Here is a 19,739-nt window from a genome sequence, read left to right as displayed (position 1 = left end):
TTTGCTGCTAGTGTGCTACACTTCGTAGCATAACTCAAATGTCATAAATATGCTATTTTGACAAAATTGAACGCAGCACTTTTGGTTAATCGTCGTTGGTTAAACTCGTCGTTATGGAAGAATTCTTGACTCCACACTATTGTTCTCTATGACTGTTCCGTCGATCAACAGTTTCGAGGCTCGGGGTTCAAGGTTGTCAACTTATGCTCTAATCACGTCTGGACTCTTCAAACGGCGGATGTCGTATCGACATCCGAAAGTCTCCTCGAGTCGTTCGACACGCGCAAGTCGCAATCGTAGCTCACCGAGGACGAGGTAATTGTCAGAAGCAATATCTGCGCCTTACCTGTTGCTGACATCCAGAAGGCTCTATCTTTATTTTCGGCTGATGCAGATTTGATCAGTTTGATTTTATGTTCGGCCATATGAGGCCAGATGGGTCAAAGCCATTCAAAGGTCTAAATAAGGTTGTTGCCAAAATTTGACTTCTATTAACATTTCTTACGTTGCGGCGGTTTATTTTCTCGTCATTGCCTTGCGACTTTATTTCTTATCGTCAAAATTGTTTACAAAATGCGAACACTACAACCTTAAATTTGAATTTTTCAAGTTTACCGGAATGTTTTAAAAATTATTAATATCTCATCACTTGACTCATCAGTTGTTGACTACGCCACTGCTTTAAATAAAAGATTCTCTGGGCGATGGCATCAGCGTTACCACATATACAGATTTTTCAGTGAACATACAGATTTTTTTGAAATTTTCAAACCAAGAATCTGTATATACAGATTACAGATAATTGGAAATTTATACAGATTTTATACAGATTTTCAGCAAATGAAAAAAAATCTGTGATACATTTCATGCTCACAAATGATAAAAATCTTCCTGATTATAGTTCGGAACTGCATCAATGCAAGGGTTAGAAAACAGTTTTCAAACCTGTGTTCGAAAACCATTTACCAAGATCAGACATTGCATTACACGAAATGTAATTTTTAATGGTACTTAGTTAAATATCATTAACTTACTTCAGAAACTGATCAGAGACAATTGACACAATTTTCAAATCCCATCTGATTGTTAAACCCCGGTTGGACAAAGATCATTGCATTTTTCGAAACATATCCACTTTTAAGTTGGTTATTTTTTACATTTAGCGGTAGCGGATATATATTTTGTTAGTTGTTCTGGAAATTGGATTTCGTGCAATGTTACGAAGTCGCAATTATTTGTACAAATAAACCAAAAAGCGGATTGCATGTAGCAAAATCACAGGATTAACACCGATTTGAAAGATCCCACAAGTGTCGCAGTTCGCAATAATGAAGAGGGCAACTAGATTAGTGGACCACGCATATTAAAAAGGTCGCCGTAGTGCAATGTTAGTATCCGGAATCCGGAAAATTTTGGATACAGATTTCAATACAGATTTTTGAGATTTTATACAGATCAAAAAGATTTTTTGCCTCGAAAATACAGATTTAAATGTGGCAACGCTGGATGGCATGCGTTTATGCTGTAAAGAGAGTGAAAATCAGAGAGAAAATTTCCACACATGCAGCAATCATACGATATGGTTGCTATGCTAAAGGCGTGTGCGGGGCAGTGGGGTGACTCAAACAAAAGTTATGCATTTGCTTTTCACTGATGCTGCTGCTGGTGTTCGATGAAATGAAAACCAGTTTTCCTATCCTCGTGGTTATCCAACTACCAACACACACTGAAGGAACTCTGCCTCTCGCGAACGGGTGGCGAAAATTTGGTAGTCACACTCCACAAGTGCACCCGATAGGACGTGGTCGTTGGTGTCGTTCCACAAACCGCAAGTAAGGTGAGCCTACCGATTTGTTGTTGTTCTTTTTTACCGTTCCCCCTTGAAAAAGAAAGTTCGAAATTTGCTGTTTCGTCATCAGGTCTCTCGTTCGATTGCATTCCCGGTTGGTTGAAAGAATTGAAATAAATACCACAATTTAGTAATGGCATCATCAGAGGAAGTTTACATCGTATCGGCCGCCAGGACCCCCATCGGTAAGTCACGATGTCACTAACCAGGGATCCGAAATGATCCAATTAGTTAATCACTAGGCATAAGAAGTCCCGTTAGTGCAATTGCTATTTTATTTTTTAAGCACGTGTACCCTAGTGTGTTTACATTTTCTGTCAAGATTCGGCAATTGTTTACATTCCAATTTAGAACCGGTAACAAGAAAAGTTAAACGAATTTAGCTCAATATTTAAAAAAAAATGATTGTAACAACAAATTTCAAATTATAATCTCTTATTTAGAAGGCCTTAGAAAAGATCAGTAAAGAGTCATCATTTGAAATTTGCGTTGCCAATCTTAGTTTATTAAAAAAAAATGCAACTTTGCAAACAAAAGAAAATGCAATGATGCTGTTATAATGTAAATACAGACATTTAAAGTCACTCGAAAAAGGATCAGAACATTGAATCTCGAGTGCCTGCCAATCAAAAATTTTTGGGAAGCTTTCTAAAGAAGGTACATACCTTTTAAAAAAAATTAACACAAACGCTAGATTCAGATAAAATACTGAGCACAATTGCCCAGTCAAGAAACAAACAAATAATAAGGCGCAGAATGTAAAATTGTTTTACATATATCTGTATAGTCAGTCAGTCAGTCGTACTTTACATTCCAGAGTCAATATTCAAAGCGTTTAGTTTAGACTCTCAGCCGCGAGACGCTTATTTATGCAAATAACACGAAGGTGTCATCAGCAGGGTTAGTTTCTAGTCACACCGGTTAAGCGCGGTTCTGGTTTCACATAATTTCGTCTCTTTTCGAGATGCGCGATTTGATAATCGAAAACTTGTTTCTGTTTTTTGGAAATTTGTTTGTGCCAACTGTTGAGCGTTCTAACAATAGCCAGACGTAGCTTTTTGGTATCAGATAATAGCCGTCTGCTAGGCAAAAATGGAATATTTATTATCTCAAATGACGTCTCTGCACATTTAGGTTCAATATATGGCAACAACAATACTTTCAAGTTCTCGTGTCCGGAGAAAATTGTGATAAATTGATGACCGTTGCACCGAGTTAGGCTAATCTACCCCTATCAGAAATGTAAATTATACTGCAAAAATAGCGATTGGTGAGCAAATTATTTCTCTTTCCCCGTCTGAATTTCAACGTTTCAGAGTCACATCTGAGGTACAGGTTTAATCACTTTATTTTTTCATCCCCATTAATCAGTTTATGTAATCAAACTTAAGATTTAAATCAAGAATTCTTATTAAAATTTAAAAATGAGATGCAGATTTTAAATTTAAGAATTAGGATTCCATATTCAAATTACAGTTTTCAATGTAAAATATCAAATTCTAGGTCTAGTTTTAATATGCAGATTAAAAATTCAGATTAAGATTTTGGATTCAGATTTTAGACTCATGTTTAGATCTTAGATTCAAATTCGGTGTTAAAATTGCAGATGTAGATTTAAATATCAGATTTACATGTTGAGATTTTAGATTCAAGATTTGAAACTCAGACTTTGGATTCAGAAATCACAATTTGGGATAAGGAATCCAGATTTCAGATTCAGATTTGAAATTTAGATTAGGACAGATCTGAAGTTGATGACTTCCTTAACTTCACTCATCTTAGACCAGGCCCACCAATGGTTGCTAAACTTCGAATCGAGTAAATGCATTCAGCAACCCATCATCGCACCAACAGTTGCTAACTTGCTAGCATTCGAGCAGTAGGTTGTTACAGAATGCGTTTATGTAGCTACGCAGCCTAGCGTCGCTATCAGAAAATAAACAAACACAAATACCAACCTGGATAGCAACAATGGGTGCGAAAATCAGTAAGTAGATAAAAACGCAACCAATCAAAACATCCAAAATACCGACCGAAATAGCAACGTCCGGTGGGCTTGGTCTTAGGGAGTGGCTCCTCTACGTCGTTGGATACGCCGGCGATGTACCTTCAGCCACCGTATTGGACTCCTGTATGTGCGCCGTTCAGGTGTTCATCGAAGTACTGCTTCCAGCTTTTGATAACCTCCCGATTGTCCGTCAGGATGCATCCGTCCTTATCCCGACACATTTCGGCTTGCGGCACGAAGCCTTTGAGCTTCTGATAGAATTTTCGTATTTCCTGGGAACGATACAGCTGATCCAGCTCCTCGAGCTCGTCTTCGTCCAGAAGGCGCTTTTTCTCCTGGAAAACTCAGACTCGCTGCCTCTTGCGCTGTCGATGATTTTCCACATTTCGTCGGTTACTTCTTTGCACTACTGCCGCCCGTACGGCATTCTCTTTGTCCATCACCCTCCTACACTCCTCGTCGAACCAGTCGTTTCTTCGGGTTCGTTCCACATGTCCGATGACGTTCTCCGCAACGGCTGTTGATGGCTGTCTTGATGGTATCCCAACAGTCCTCGAGAGGGACTTCGTCAAGCTCGCCCTCTGCCGGCAGCGCTGCCTTGAGCGATTGCGCTTAGTTAACTACGACCTCAGGATGCTTCAGTCGTGCGATATTTTAACAAGGTGGCCATCGCTTTCGTGTTATTCACTACGGAGACTTTTTGGAGCATCTTCACCATCACTAGATAGTGGTCTGACTCGATGTTGGCGCCTCGACAGGATCTGACGTCAATGATGACTGAAAAGTACCGGCTGTCTATCGAAACGTAGTCGATCTGTGATTGCGTTTGGTACAGGTATACTTATGTAGGAGGCGGTGCTAAAAAAAGGTAATACGTTTGGCCATTCATTTGGAGGCGGCGAAATCTTTGAGTCGTAGGCCGTTTTCGTGGGTCAACTGGTGCACGCTGAACCTTCCAATTGTCGATTGGAATTCCTGTAGCCATCGATTTTCAAACATTGGTTCTACCTGAAGAAAAAATAATTTCATGCTTAGTTAAACGTTATTTTAAACCTATTACATATTGTGCGTCTTCTTACCAATTTTCCTTCACCCCGCAGGCAACTTCCTGGGCACCTTATCGTCTCTTACGGCTGCCGAACTTGGAGCGGCAACCATCAAGGAGGTTTTGGCCCGAGCCGGAATCGAACCTGCCGATGTGGACGAAGTTATCCTGGGCCAATCGCTGACCGCTGGCCAAGGTCAAAACCCGGCCCGGCAGGCCTCCCTCAAAGCTGGAGTACCCAAAGAGGTGCCGGCCTATCTGATCAACATGCTGTGCGGATCCGGCCTCAAGACCGTTGCCCTAGGTTACCAGGCCATTCGTGCCGGGGATGCAAAGATCATAGTAGCCGGTGGCCAGGAGAGCATGTCCAAATCTCCGCACGTGATGCACCTGCGAAATGGAACCAAAATGGGCGAAGCCAAAATGGTCGATACCATGTTGAACGACGGCCTCACTGATGCCTTCTACGATCTGCATATGGGTGTGACGGCAGAGAACCTGGCCAAGGAGTTCAGCATTAGCCGAGAGGAGCAGGATGCGTTCGCAGCCAAGAGCCAACAGTTGACCGAGGAATCGCAGAAGAACGGTTACTTCAAGGAGGAAATTGTTGCCGTGCAGGTTCCGGGAAGGAAGGAGACGATCACCTTCGACAAGGACGAATACCCCAAACATGGCACAACGGCCGAGAGCTTGTCCAAGCTGAAGCCGTGCTTCATTAAGGACGGAACCGTTACGCCTGGGAATGCGTCCGGAATCAACGATTCAGCGGCGACGGTTTGTTTGGCTTCCGGCGAGGAGGTCAAGAAGCGTGGCCTGAAACCTTTGGCCCGAATCGTTGCCTACGCCCAAACCGGAATCTGTCCCAAGACGATGGGAGCCGGCCCGATTAGTGCTGTTCAGAAAGTGGTGGGTTGGAGAAGTCTTGTTTTGATTTTAAATTTTTCGTTAAATTGACTTTTAACAAATTTAAGGTTGAAAAAGCTGGCTGGAAGTTGGATGATGTCGATCTGTTCGAGCTGAACGAGGCCTTCGCAGCGCAAGCCTTGGCCGTTAACAAGGGCCTGGGAGTTAATGGGGATAAGGTCAACGTTGGAGGTGGTGCGATAGCCTTGGGTCACCCTATTGGAGCGTCAGGTACGGAATTTGTTTTCAATTTCGAGTGAAAATGGGTTAGTTTAACAAACTTCTCATCCAATTTTATAGGCTGCCGTGTTTTGGTAACGCTGTTGTACGCCCTCAAGCGCACTGGAGGAAAGAAAGGTGTGGCTTCGCTTTGCGTGGGCGGTGGAATGGGCGTTGCGCTAGCCGTTGAAATGGTTTGATGAGAGAAAAGCAACAAAATGGCCTTCCCGTTCGAAGGATCAACCGTACTAATACTATTTAACTACAACTACGATTACGATGTAACGATGGCTAGTATTTTTCTATATTTGCAACATTTTTTTTGTATAAGAGCCTTATTAAGTTTCCTTTCGTTACCTCAAGTGCAAGTGCAAAAGTTAGAAAATTAGAAGAGCTAACAACCAATCACTACTACACGAGTTATGAACATAAAGTATTCAAGCCCACAAGATTTCTACCAATAGTATTGTACATTAGACGTTGAAGGACTCAACCATTCGACAGCAGCAGCGCATGGCATGTGGAAGACAATAAAACGTGTTTTCTAAAGTTTGGCGAGTTTATGATTTCAATCTAGAAGAACTTTTTGCTAAACCGAAACTTTCTTGTGATCCATCTGCCTCTAACTAGATGGTTTGTTCTGACCCTTGAACTGTTAGTATTCTGAGTAGTTGTTGTACAACCCGCCGCCAAAGCACATCCACGAGATGTGAGCCAAAGACTTGAAGCGGAATGGCGGAATCTACAAACGGGCGCGTCAAGAAAGAAGAAAAAACAAAACTTTGGAAGATCTTAGGCTTTGTACGGCAACTCCATTTAAAAACAATGCTAGCTTAAAGTACGGTTTAACTCTAATCCCAATTCACACTTTTGGTGAGACTTACGCACCCAGCTGTTCCCTTTTCCTGAGCAAGTGGAAGCGTCGAGGGGCTCGATTTATCACATTACCTAATTGGCACATGTCTAGGAGTTTTACGATGAGAAATCAAAAAGGTACGATTCGAAAGCTGTGTCAACAGGCTGTGTTGAAGCCTTTCTCGAGATACTGTAAGTTGTAGCTCCAAGCCTTGGTTGGGGTTTCAAATGGAGGGTTGACAACCTGGAAGGATTGACAAACATAGGGCCCTATTACATAAGACGAGTCACGAGTCATTTTACTCGAGTGAGCCATTTTGGTATTACAGAAGTCGAATCGAGTCGAACTTCAGTCGAGTAGCTCGACTGAGTCGACTGCTTGAAAGTTCGTGACTCAGCTGTCACGATTACCGAGCCAAGTTGGCTTTGATTCGGTTTTTTTATTCGATCAGTTTCACTCGACTACCGTAATACGACATTTCGCTTGACTCGACAGTGACCGGAGTCGAGTCGAGTTACTCGACTCGTTTTATGTAATAGGGCCCATAATTCTGGTCCTAACGCCTCAACGAGTCATATGATCACAAATGCCAGCTTGCTAAAAGTGCATACGCAGCTGGCGGCGGAGCCCGGGCAATGTTGTCAACTCGACAATAGCAAAGTGAGGAGGTGGCCCAATCCTAAGGCACCGTGACGATAGGATGTATGGCTGGAGGGAATCTCAGTCGCTAACGGAACCTGTGGGGCACAAGGGCGCACCCCACAGTATACAGCCCTTACTGTGTTACAGCAAGGCACTGACACAGCAGCTGACCGTTACTACTCGTGGGATCAAAATATGTTCACAAACAAACAAACAATGCTGAAAAAAGAGAAAAATCTCGACACACGGACGGCAGCTAAGTGGTGCGGCCAAAAGACGGCTACGAAAGAGTACGCCCCCTGCAAAAAATGCAAAACGGGGCGCAGTGGAGATAACGATGGTTCAAGCAGTGTGGAAAATCGAGAGCCAAGAAGGCCAGAGGACCTCAAGCCCCAGCGAGACACCTATAATCAAACGAACAAAGCAAGCTTTGCTGGTTCTGTAAGGGTAGGCATATTAGCCAAAGATTTTCCCAGCACACAGCTGAAAACAGAACAACTGAAAATGGTACAGCAGGCGATCAAACGGGCAGTTCTCGGTCAAAGACAGGAGAAACTTAAACCGGAGTTCGCTCAATGTTCGTACAAGTCTGGTTTCAAGGTTGTGAAGCGTCTTGACCAGGCTACATCGGACTAGCTAAAGCAAATCACACCATCAATCAAGCCATGGGTAGGAGCTGAGCTAGTCGTCGTTGGAGATAATCAAATCGTAAGATCGGAGATCCTGAAGGCTCACCTACCTGGAGCTGCTGAGGAAGATATCGGTACGATTCAGGCTACAATTGAAAGCCAAAACGTAGCTTAGTACTGAAAGCTGGAGATTTTACGATATCCACAAAAAGACCGTTGACGAAACCTCGATAAAAAAATTGGAAACGAGGAACTTCGTCGTATACTTTGGTTCCAGTAAAATCTGGAAAATAACCAAAAGAAATCCAGAAAGCAGAACTTTTGAAGGGAACACCACCGATAAAGCTGTTCAAGGACCCGGGCAGCCTAAACAGGGCCTTGTAAAGGACCAGTTGGCAACAGACCAGGTCTAATCCACAGAAGGCGAGTCGATAAGCAAAGGAAATACTTCGTCAACTCTCGATCTCAAAGAACCAGGACCAGGGACAAGACTCAGGGACAAACGAGAAAAATGAGAATATCCCCAGTAAGTTCATTGCAGATTGCTCACCGGAAGGGACTAAGTTGTTGAGCATGAGCCCATGCTTGGAACAAGATCAAATTAAACCATCCCTGAGTGGAATGACCAGTTTTAAAGGTAAAGTAACCATCAACAAACCTGCTGACAAAAAACTTTCAAAAAACCTTAACAAATGGAGCAAACCAAAACGAGAAAACAAACATGTGCAAACGGCAAAAATCAGGTGCTTTGCCCCACCATCACGGGCAAAATAACCTCAAAAATGAACACCCTAAAATGTGTTCAGGCGAATCTTCATCATGCTGTAGGAGCCTCAAGTACACTACTCAGAAGATTCGTCTCCGAAAACCTGGACCTTGCCATTATCCAGGAACCTTGGGTTAACAAGGGTAAGGAACAAGGGCTTTACACGCCGAATGGTAAGATTCTTTACGACGATAGAAGCGCTCGGACTGGGTTCGCAAATGGACTGGGTCAATTGAAGAAAAACAATGGAGAGTTCACTACAGACCCAGAAGAAACACTTCAATTACTACTAAGTAAGCATTTCCCAGGATCCATCGAAGGGATAGAGATTATGGACACACCGGCTGGAAGACCCAGCCGGAATGTCAGACGCGAAGAAGCTCTCCGCAAATCGCGCGCAATCTTTATACCGTCAATGGTTAACTGGGTGATAAGTACATTCGAGCCATTTAAAGTTGCTGGCGAAGTTATATTCCCACTCAGTGGAAAAAGGTGTGCGTTATCTTCATCCCAAACTTCATCACAAAAAGGATGTCGGACCAAATTGGAAGATCGTTGAGCCCAGACTTTGGAGCCATTTGAAGGTCGTCGGACCACGAACCACTGGAAGATCGCCGAACCGGAACAAGGTCGTTGTAGAGTGCATGATTGTATGTGTTTAAACCTAGATGAAATTGATCAACTGTTAGTACGAGATAGCAGTTTAGTTAGTAACGAAGTAGAACCGCTGAGTTGGAAAAGCACATAAGATCTTGTTGACCGTCGAGTTGATAAACTCTTGGAAAGTCATTCCAGTTTCTACCATCACATCCACAATCACATTCACGGAACACGGAATAATTTCAAGGATAATCGGATTCAGTAAAACAGATCACCTTTTTCTATAACTGTCTATTAATTCATTTCTTTGAGTTTGATCTTACTGTATCAGTTAAAATCTACCGGTATGTATAAAAATGTCTTCTAAGGGGGTCCGTTCCATGTGTTTTCTTTTTAAATCTGCCCCGTTCTCAAATGCTACGATTAGTGGTTTCATTAAATTTCTTACGTTCCCCAAACGCAGGCTACTCTCACGCTAGAATGCCATATAAGTTTTTGAAGAGAGAAAGGGAAGTGAATAATAAATCTTACTTATAATATGGTAGCTGCTCTGAGATATGCATTAGCGAAAGCAGTTTGATCAACTCAAACTGAAATGTCCAAATGCACACAATAATTGAAAATGACATCACCTAACTAATATATTACACGGAGGAGCGAAAAAAATACCGACATCACAAAAACGGTTGTTTTGTGTATGAATAAGAATAAAACTAGAACAAGCCGCTACGGAGCCGATATCAATGTTTTAGAATTTTGACTCGAGAAAATCTTATATAAACTAAACTCTATATAACACAGATGCCTAAAAGTGGCGGACAAGACAGTACTGACCAAAATTTCTAATCGATTCCGTGGCACAAACATTTGTCTTACCTTAAGCGCTGCCCGCCGCGGTATTCTGTCTAAAGATAAGCCACCGGGTTACCACGGACCGGGGTAGCGGATTGTCGTCGTCGATTGTGCCGTGGCAGCAGCAGTGGCACTCGCCTAGGTGCCAACTTCAAGCAGCAACCTCCCCGGTACTGCCCTCTTCGGGTACAGCAGCAAGAGGCTGCCAACAACGACGCTGCCGACGCCGACGCTGACACCGGGGACTATTTATTTTTGGCGGCAATCGTTCGGCGGGACACACGGCCACACAGCAGCCCGAAAATGAACACGAACCCAACGAAGCTGAACAAAACCAGAGCGAAGTAGTGTTTGGAGGGTGACGTTACCACCTGGTTGTACAGCTGCCCGAAACTTTCCGCCTGGGGCTGGACCTGGGAACGGGACGTGAATTTAACTTCGATTGTAGAAAAAAAAATGTAGAAAAAAGGAAGATAAACTCACCAAAGCAGCATTACGGAACATTTCCATTCGATTCATGAGAGTCTTTTTGCAGTCATCGTCCAGGGCCTTCGATTCATCCTGAAGGATGATTTCCAAACATTTTAGCACTGAAAAATATAACGGTCAATTTAAAAGGAAACAATTCTATCATTCAAATCTAGCTTACATCTTCCGTTTCCACTTTGAACGTTGGAACAGTACTTAAGTAGATCCACGGCACAAGCACGCTGTAGCATGGGATCAGCATAGATATCAGCTTGCCCTTCTTGCACCAGTTCCGCAACTTCAACCTTACAGGCTCGAGTTTGGATCCGTTGCTGCAAAAAAGCCTCCTTCAGACACTCCTCCACCTTCCCGTGATCTTCCACGGCTCCGGCTTCGACGGCCTCGGCGCACAGCACCTCAATCTCTGCCTTGCAAAGACTTTGCAACAGCGGGTTCAACTTGTAGTTCAAGGCTTGTTCATGCAGAACCTCGGTCATCTGCCGCTCACATTCGGCGTGCAGTTTAGCCTCCCGGAATTTAACTTTCAAACAGGCCACCACTTTCCCATCCAGCTCCTCGTTATTCTTGGCCCCGGCCACGATTTCCGTACAATACTGAGCGATGTCTTTGGCGCAGGCCGTTTGCAGCGTTGGATTGAACCGATAGTCCAGGTTCTGCTCGATCATTCGGTTCACCACCACCAGGTGGCACTTCTCGTCGAAAAGGTTCTCGTCTTTGTGAATTTTCAGACAGCCCAGCACCTTGGAGGGATCCGTGTCGCGACAGTACTGATGGATCATCTCCTGGCAGGTGTTGATGAGCATGTAGTCCGTTGAGCTATCGCTCAGTTCCGATTTTTTCACGTTGAACAACATGTGCTGGCACTTGGCTCCCAGTTTGTCGTGGCTGGTTTGCAAGCATTCCAGGACCTGTTGGAAGGTGGAATTAATTTTGTTGGTTTGTGCATGTTACATTCCACAGAATGTTCATGTTGGACAAATGAATAGTTTTCCGAACCCATAGATTTAACTTTGTAATCTAAATACAATCACAGATTTGAAGAATAATTCTAAACATTAAGTTGTAATAATTCTTATAACCTTGAAACCGAATATTATATCCGCATTTCGGATCAGAATTCGGAAACTTAATTTTGATTCCAAAGCCAATCTGAATCTTGAAATTGAATCTCAATCTTGAACCTGAATGATGACTTTGGATGGTGAATCTTGCCACGGTATGTTGACACTGAATTTTGAATCTGACTCTTGAATCGGAATTCGAGTCTTGACTGTGAATCTTGAATCTAATCCTTCCATATAAATGTCAAATCTGAAGCTGGAATTTCGAATTTTAATCTTAAACATCAAAGATTTTGAATAGTGAATCTGAATCTTGAAATTCGAATCTTAATCTTTATGATAAATCCTCAATTTTAAATCGGAACATCAAATTTGAATCCTCAATCTAGAATCTAAATCTTCAGTCCGAATCTTGAATTACTGATGATTTGAATCTTAATACTAGAATCCTGAATCTTAAATCTGGATCTTCAATCAGCATCTTTGATCTGAATCTTGTATCTGGAATTTGGATCTGAATTTTAGTCTTGAACTTGAATCTGAATTTTGACAGTAGATTCGAAAGTTAATGGTAAATTTAAATCTTGATTGTTAATCGCGAATCTGATTATTGAATTTTGATTCTGTATTTGTACCTTGAATCCCGAAACAAATTTAGAATCCAAGTCCTGAATCTTGTATTATAATATTTAATTTGAACCTTGAATTTTAGTTCTTGACTCTGTATGTGAATCTCGAATCTGAGACTTGCATCTGAATTTTGAATCTTGAATTCGAATCATCAATGTTAATTCGGAATCTTCTGAATTCTGAATTCTAAATGCTTAATCTTGAATCTGCAAACACTTGAATCATGGAAACCCACGCAAAAGCAACGATTAGATGATAACACTGAACGAATGAAAGGACAAATCACACTTGCATTGTTCTTATTCACCTGACCGGATCCGTGCGGCACGTTGAAGCACAGCTTCGCGATCTCGGCCTGGCAGGCATCTTTCAGCAGCGGATCGAAGTCGATGTTTTCCCGCTGCTGGTACAGCTGGGCCCGGACCTCCTTGCGGCACTCCTTCGGTATCGAGTGTTTCGCCTCCTTGATGGTATCGTTGCGCATCACCTCGCTCAGACAAGCGACGACGTCGTACTTGGTGTTGCTGCGCGGGCAAAAGCGGGTCACGTACGGGCGGCAGGCTTCCTTAAATTTATAGGTGAAATGATAGTTTTTAAGTGAGATGATCTGGAAATGTTCGATAGCGGCGCGGCATTTGGTGTCGACCCTCATATCTGCGTAGTTTTTGTAGTTTATCAAGCACTCCATCATTTCTCCCTCGTCTTTGCCGGTTTTAAGAATGTTGGAACAGTGTTTCTGCATAGCGTCCCCACAAACGGCCATTATTACCGGGTTCAGTTCTACGTGAGCGGCCTCCTCTTCTGTGAAACGAACCACGGCGTTTTTGCAATTTTGCGCAAGTTTGTCTAGGTTATCCTGCAAGCATTGCATTTCTTCGCCTTTTCCTGTTTTGTCGAAGCAAAAGTAGGAGAGATCGTCAATGCACTCATCTTCGACTTCCGGAATAAGATCGACCGATCGGGCTCGCTGCCGCATTACGCGTTTGACTTCCTGGAAGCATTCCTGCTTCAGCTGCAAGTCCTTCTCCGGGTGATAGGCGTACCGGTGCAAACAAGGCAGGATCAGGGGACCTCGTTCCGGATCCATCTGAGCCGTGTCCAAATCGGCCCAAGTTTTTTTCGCCCGACAAAATTTGATGGCATCGTCCTTGCAGTTTCTAAAAGATAAAATTTAAAAATTAATCGGTAAGAAATATTTTTAAAGGAAAGAATTGAAATAAAAAAAAAACGAATAGCGGTTTAGAATAAAAATATAGGTGTTAAGCTTTGAAGTACAAGAAGAGCCAATAGAACTGGCAGTTAAATATGGATGGTTCGACAATCATGTGGGGGCACAAGCTGAAGACAAATTTCTATTGTGTGCATATCGCTTTAGCTATGAACTAGCCATTAGTTACCTGTACAACTGCGGATCCAATTTAAAATCCCGGGCCACAAAGTACTGAATCTGTAGCAGGGCGGATTCGCAATCGGCGTTCATGAAATTGGTACCCAACTTTTCCATCAGACAGGACATAACTCGTGCATCACCTCCTTCAGTATCGGAGCAGGCTACATCCACCACCGGTTTGCAGGCCTGCCTAAGCACCGGATCAACCCGCCAGTCCTCGCCTGCATCGGCAACTTTGACCAGAGTTTCCAGAGCACGTTGACAAACTTCAGTGACGCGTCGTTCCTTCTTTTTCTTCGGTCGAGCGTGATCCATCAAACAGTGGATAGTCTTGCCTCCGGCATCTAGATTGCTGCAGAACTTATCAATGTCCCCAGCACATCCAGTTAGAATTTCCGGCGAAAGTTTGTAGTCTTCCATCAGCATTCGTCGGTGGTCGTTGATTTCGACCACACAATCCTGACTCAGCTTAGTGTTGTTCTTCTGAACGCCTTCCAAACAAAGCAAAATTTGTGCCAACCGCACGTCCTTATCGTCAGAAACACCCCGGCGACAGTGATGCAGTTTGATGTCTTCCTTGCAAGCCCTCGTCAAACCCTTGCTGAGCTTATAATCGTGGGCAATCAACTTCTCTCTACGAAGCAGTTGTTTTTGGCAATGGTCGGTCATGGCGGCATCGTTTCGATTTTTCATCAAACATTTCAAAACCAGCTGGGACCCGGCCGGAATCGAGGGACAAAATCGAATTGCATCAACGGCACAGGAGAGGAACAGCGGCTTATCTAGCTTTACGTCCTCGACCTGAATCTCGGACAGATGCAGCACTCCCTTGCGGCAAACTTCACTTAAAGTGTCCAGATGGCTTTGGAGACAGGCGATCGTTTCTCCTTGGGAAACTTTTTTGTTATCGTTGACCAGGCGACCACAGTTCAGGGTTTCGATGTCCCGGGTACAATCCTTGAGGAACGGCCCTATTAGTCGGTAATCGGAGAAAGCTACGTACTCTAGACGTTGAATGTATTCCCGGCACCCGTTTCCCTTGACCTGATCCCGATGGTCGATTATACAGGACAGATACTGACCCGGAAGATCCGCGCTCGGTGTGCAGGGGAACTTGTCGTAGTGCTTCGGACAACCTGAAAGAATACAAACGCGTAAAGTTTTGAGTCAAAAACAGCTTTCTTGATCTTAACACAGTCATGTACATTTTGAAATTGATTGCACTGTAGTTTTTGAAAAGCGCTCCTGGTGTTCGGAATAGGAAACATTTGACAACAATTTCTGTAAACAACTTTTAACTTTTAAATTCAAGAAATTTCGAAAAACATGAAAGGAAATATGAGTTTTTCAGTTCGATATAAATTCTAGAGAGGATTCGGTATAAAAATCAGAATTTGGAGAATTTAGGCTTAAGAATATTTTGCATCAATACAAGCCAGGACTCTGCCAATACTAATAGTGTTTTCGTTTATTGGCAGTGGCAACCTAGTTACCCACGAGTTTTGCCCTAACTGCTGTTATTATGTTCGGTTATTAATTCAGAAGTCCACTAGTTTTGCCCGAGATTTGAACCTCAAGCAGGCGGTTGCACCCCGTAAAAGTTGTCAGTGTTGGTGGTAAACATAAGGGTGAGTATAGCAACCATATATTTACATCGTCCTGGGTAACGATTCTGTTCGTTTATTCAGAAAAAGTTTTGCCTCGCGCTAGTGGAGAAAACGAAAACGGCATAAGTTATTCATCCAGAATTTAGCTTTTCAAAATCAAAATTTGAAAATAATTACATTTACAATAATTTCAGAAGAAATTACCTTTCTGTATCAGTCGCTGCACATTCCGGTCGTCCAGCAGGGCCGAGGTGTGGGCCCAAATCAGATGCTGACAGTCCTCGCTGAGCGCATCGACCCGTTCCTGCGGCAAATTCTGGACACACTCCAGGGCCTTCAGATCCCCGGCAGTTTCCGGCACACTCGGGCACAGCGTCCTAAGCTCCGGGCAGGCTACCTCTTCCAGCAGCTTCGGATTTTGTGGGCCACCCGCATTGATGACTGCCTGAGCTTGGGTTGTCGGTGACCACACGGTTACCAATAAAAGAACCGGAAGGATGGCTTTCCCGAATCCTTCCATCACATTAACTTGAATTTTCCAGTTGGTATCCCAGGGTTTGTTGTTCTTTTGTTCCCGGTATTAATTTTTTTCTGGTTCGACTTTTCTCTGACACACTTGGAAAACAGATGAGCGAATCTCGACCGGAAGTCGGTCCGTTATAGGCGGAACATTCCGCTCACTCTCGAAATCTTCAGAAAAGAAAACTAAAACATAAACTTTTTTAATTAATTCAGCTGAACCTCAGGGAGCCGAAAAACTGTAAACCTGTTCCCTGGTACGTGTCCGTCCAGTCCAGCGATGATAAAAATTCGTCGAAGCGAACTCGACGAAAAAAGAGAAGAAGAACCAGCAAGATTTGACAGCTGCGTTCTGATGAGTTTGTTTTTTTGAGGTTTTTCGGCGTGGTGCGAGCAAAATCGCCGGTCGTACAACAGAGATAGAACAACAACAAACTTTGGTCAGAATGAGACAACCGTATTGTGCTTTTTCGGGTTGAAGAAAGAAACAGAAGAAATGGCTGCGTACTTTAAGGCACGGTTTAGGCCGATGACATACACACGCTAACTTTTGGCTACCCCTTAAAGGCGTAAAAATGACCCGTTATTGAGAACCCCCACACGCTAACTTTTGGCTACCCCTTAAAGGCGTAAAAATGACCCGTTATTGAGAACCCCCATTATCTGTCAAATAACGGGTCATTATATCGGATCAATATTACCCCTTATTTAGAAAAGCTCGATTCCCTTCAAAAAGGGTAGTTTCAGATGCGTTACATTAAAAGCGTTGAATTCGGCATGATGAGAGAGGTTGTGGTAAGTTGTAATTGTAAAAAAAATAAATTGTATTTTCTCAGAATTTATATTCATTCATTTTATTTCAGAATCCCTGCAAAATTCCGGACGAACCAGTCGAACACAAAAAGAATTAAAGAAAATATGCACCGCGGCGGACTAACATTGAAGGTAAAGTTGGTGGTTTTTGTGAAAAGCAATTTAAAAAATAAATTAAGATCTAATTTCATGTTTTGTTGTGTTTTAGGATTCATCTTAGGATGGTTAGAATTCCAAGCGAAAAACCGATTATTCCAATCAACTAAAGAAAGAAAAAATAAAAAATTAATTAAAGTTATTTCAAATCTAAAAATAAATGGCATTTCAATAAACAAAATGAAACACCATTTTGTTTTTATTTATCTTCCAGTAAACACATTTTCTATAAGCCTAATCTTCAATTTCCACCATACGGAAGCTTTTGAAATAAGGGGTAATTTCCGCTACAAGCGTTTGGAATAAGGGGTAATTTTCATCCGCTGCAAGCGTTATCAAGCTGAGTACCCCTTAAAGGGTACAGCGGCTGTATCCTTTAAAAGGAGTTCTCCCAGTCTTATTCAATAACGGGTCAAAAGTATTCGTTAAGGGGTAGCCAAAAGTTAGCGTGCATTATCTGTCAAATAACGGGTCATTATATCGGATCAATATTACCCCTTATTTAGAAAAGCTCGATTCCCTTCAAAAAGGGTAGTTTCAGATGCGTTACATTAAAAGCGTTGAATTCGGCATGATGAGAGAGGTTGTGGTAAGTTGTAATTGTAAAAAAAATAAATTGTATTTTCTCAGAATTTATATTCATTCATTTTATTTCAGAATCCCTGCAAAATTCCGGACGAACCAGTCGAACACAAAAAGAATTAAAGAAAATATGCACCGCGGCGGACTAACATTGAAGGTAAAGTTGGTGGTTTTTGTGAAAAGCAATTTAAAAAATAAATTAAGATCTAATTTCATGTTTTGTTGTGTTTTAGGATTCATCTTAGGATGGTTAGAATTCCAAGCGAAAAACCGATTATTCCAATCGACTAAAGAAAGAAAAAATAAAAAATTAATTAAAGTTATTTCAAATCTAAAAATAAATGGCATTTCAATAAACAAAATGAAACACCATTTTGTTTTTATTTATCTTCCAGTAAACACATTTTCTATAAGCCTAATCTTCAATTTCCACCATACGGAAGCTTTTGAAATAAGGGGTAATTTCCGCTACAAGCGTTTGGAATAAGGGGTAATTTTCATCCGCTGCAAGCGTTATCAAGCTGAGTACCCCTTAAAGGGTACAGCGGCTGTATCCTTTAAAAGGAGTTCTCCCAGTCTTATTCAATAACGGGTCAAAAGTATTCGTTAAGGGGTAGCCAAAAGTTAGCGTGTAGTGAATACGATGCGATGCGAATTTGCGGAAAATTTACGGACGCAGCCTACGCGAACTCATGCGGCGGAACAAATTGACATATGCTTCGCCGCGTTGAGTATGTCAGGTTTAAGCGATTCACATACATTTTCATAAAATGTGGTTCACCGCATTGAATCGCATTCGCCGCACCGCATCGCATCGTATTCACTATGTCATCGGCCTTAGGCCGATGACATAGTGAGAGCGATGCGATGCGAATTGGCGGAAAATTTACGGACGCAGCCTACGCGAACTCGAGCGGCGGAACAAATTGACATCTGCTTCGCCGCGTTGAGTATGTCAGGTTTAAGCGATTCACATACATTTTCATCAAATGTGGTTCACCGCATTGAACCGCATTCACCGCATCGCATCGCATCGTATTCACTATGTCATCGGCCTTACAGTTCAAAGGAAAATGAACGTGAATAAATTCTATTTTGTCAATTCAGATTCAGAATTCAGATTCAGAATTCAGATTCAGAATTCAGATTCAGAATTCAGATTCAGAATTCAGAATTCAGAATTCAGATTCAGAATTCAGATTCAGAATTCAGATTCAGAATTCAGATTCAGAATTCAGATTCAGAATTCAGATTCAGAATTCAGATTCAGAATTCAGAATTCAGAATTCAGATTCAGAATTCAGATTCAGAATTAAGATTCAGAATTCAGATTCAGAATTCAGAATTCAGATTCAGAATATTGATTAAGAATTCAGATTCAGAATTCAGATTCAGAATTCGGATTCAGAATTCAGATTCAGAATTCAGATTCAGAATTCAGATTCAGAATTCAGATTCAGAATTCAGAATTCAGATTCAGAATTCAGAATTCAGAATTCAGATTCAGAATTCAGATTCAGAATATTGATTCAGAATTCAGATTCAGAATATTGATTCAGAATTCAGATTCAGAATTCAGATTCAGAATTCAGATTCAGAATTCAGAATTCAGATTCAGAATATTGATTCAGAATTCAGATTCAGAATTCAGATTCAGAATTCAGATTCAGAATTCAGATTCAGAATTCGGATTCAGAATTCAGATTCAGAATTCAGATTCAGAATTCAGATTCAGAATTCAGATTCAGAATTCAGATTCAGAATTCAGATTCAGAATTCAGATTCAGAATTCAGATTCAGAATTCAGATTCAGAATTCAGATTCAGAATTCAGAATTCAGATTCAGAATTAAGATCCAGATTCAGATTCAGAATTCAGATTCAGAATCAAGATTCAGAATTCAGATTCGGAATTGAAATTCAGAAATCACATTGAGAATTGAAATTCCAAATTTATTATTAGAATTAAGATGCAGAATCTAAATTCAGATTCAGTTTAAGAATTTAAGTTTCTATAATAAGTTTTCGAATTTATTCAACTTATAGCTTTTTGTTTTGAATTAAGTTCTTAAGTTTTATTTTACTTCAAACGAATTTTCTCAAATTTTCTTCGTTTATTGAAAT

At 41.8% G+C, this 19,739-nt stretch overlaps 2 protein-coding genes and 1 long non-coding RNA gene across 6 annotated transcripts; 2 read left to right on the top strand and 1 right to left on the bottom strand.

Annotated features, from left to right (window-relative positions):
• The first annotated feature begins 1,681 nt into the window (after positions 1-1,681).
• Positions 1,682-6,574, top strand: LOC129750987 (acetyl-CoA acetyltransferase-like). The gene is made up of 5 exons (XM_055746217.1): positions 1,682-1,837; positions 1,920-2,034; positions 4,958-5,808; positions 5,874-6,036; positions 6,106-6,574. Exons 2-5 carry the CDS (start codon positions 1,983-1,985, stop codon positions 6,222-6,224), a joined length of 1,185 nt encoding a protein of 394 aa, XP_055602192.1. The 5' UTR covers positions 1,682-1,837; positions 1,920-1,982; the 3' UTR covers positions 6,225-6,574.
• A 3,219-nt stretch (positions 6,575-9,793) lies between these two features.
• Positions 9,794-16,444, bottom strand: LOC129756292 (Golgi apparatus protein 1-like). 4 transcript variants are annotated; one of them, XR_008739435.1, is made up of 7 exons: positions 15,751-16,364; positions 13,947-15,075; positions 12,842-13,706; positions 11,019-11,766; positions 10,853-10,959; positions 10,394-10,782; positions 9,794-9,981 (listed from the first exon to the last, which is right to left on the bottom strand). XR_008739435.1 is itself a non-coding variant. In XM_055753116.1 (7 exons), exons 2-7 carry the CDS (start codon positions 16,064-16,066, stop codon positions 10,615-10,617), a joined length of 3,333 nt encoding a protein of 1,110 aa, XP_055609091.1. In that variant the 5' UTR covers positions 16,067-16,251; positions 16,313-16,444; the 3' UTR covers positions 9,794-10,614. The 4 variants fall into 4 exon arrangements, 3 of the variants coding, with proteins under 3 accessions (XP_055609091.1, XP_055609090.1, XP_055609092.1); XM_055753116.1 differs by having other exon boundaries at positions 9,794-10,782; positions 15,751-16,251; positions 16,313-16,444; XM_055753115.1 differs by having other exon boundaries at positions 9,794-10,782.
• A 1,041-nt stretch (positions 16,445-17,485) lies between these two features.
• Positions 17,486-18,025, top strand: LOC129750824 (uncharacterized). Its single transcript, XR_008738504.1, has 3 exons — positions 17,486-17,623; positions 17,692-17,773; positions 17,850-18,025. It is a non-coding gene; the product is annotated as an uncharacterized LOC129750824 (long non-coding RNA).
• Positions 18,026-19,739: the final 1,714 nt, after the last annotated feature.

The sequence above is a fragment of the Uranotaenia lowii genome, chromosome 3 (assembly GCF_029784155.1).
Source record: "Uranotaenia lowii strain MFRU-FL chromosome 3, ASM2978415v1, whole genome shotgun sequence".
In the NCBI taxonomy this organism is placed as follows: Eukaryota; Metazoa; Arthropoda; class Insecta; order Diptera; family Culicidae; genus Uranotaenia; species Uranotaenia lowii.
This window is presented reverse-complemented; position numbering and strand designations above follow the sequence as displayed.

Bases quoted from the DNA above. Each gene is read 5' to 3' on its own strand.
- LOC129750987 (XM_055746217.1), top strand. From the start codon at position 1,983: ATGGCATCATCAGAGGAAGTTTACATCGTATCGGCCGCCAGGACCCCC. The intron at 5,809-5,873 runs GTGGGTTGGAGA...AACAAATTTAAG, and splicing joins TTAGTGCTGTTCAGAAAGTG to GTTGAAAAAGCTGGCTGGAA. The intron at 6,037-6,105 runs GTACGGAATTTG...CCAATTTTATAG, and splicing joins TCACCCTATTGGAGCGTCAG to GCTGCCGTGTTTTGGTAACG.
- LOC129756292 (XM_055753116.1), bottom strand. From the start codon at position 16,066: ATGGAAGGATTCGGGAAAGCCATCCTTCCGGTTCTTTTATTGGTAACC. The intron at 15,076-15,750 runs GTAATTTCTTCT...GTATTCTTTCAG, and splicing joins GCAGCGACTGATACAGAAAG to GTTGTCCGAAGCACTACGAC. The intron at 10,960-11,018 runs GTAAGCTAGATT...TATATTTTTCAG, and splicing joins TCAAAGTGGAAACGGAAGAT to TGCTAAAATGTTTGGAAATC.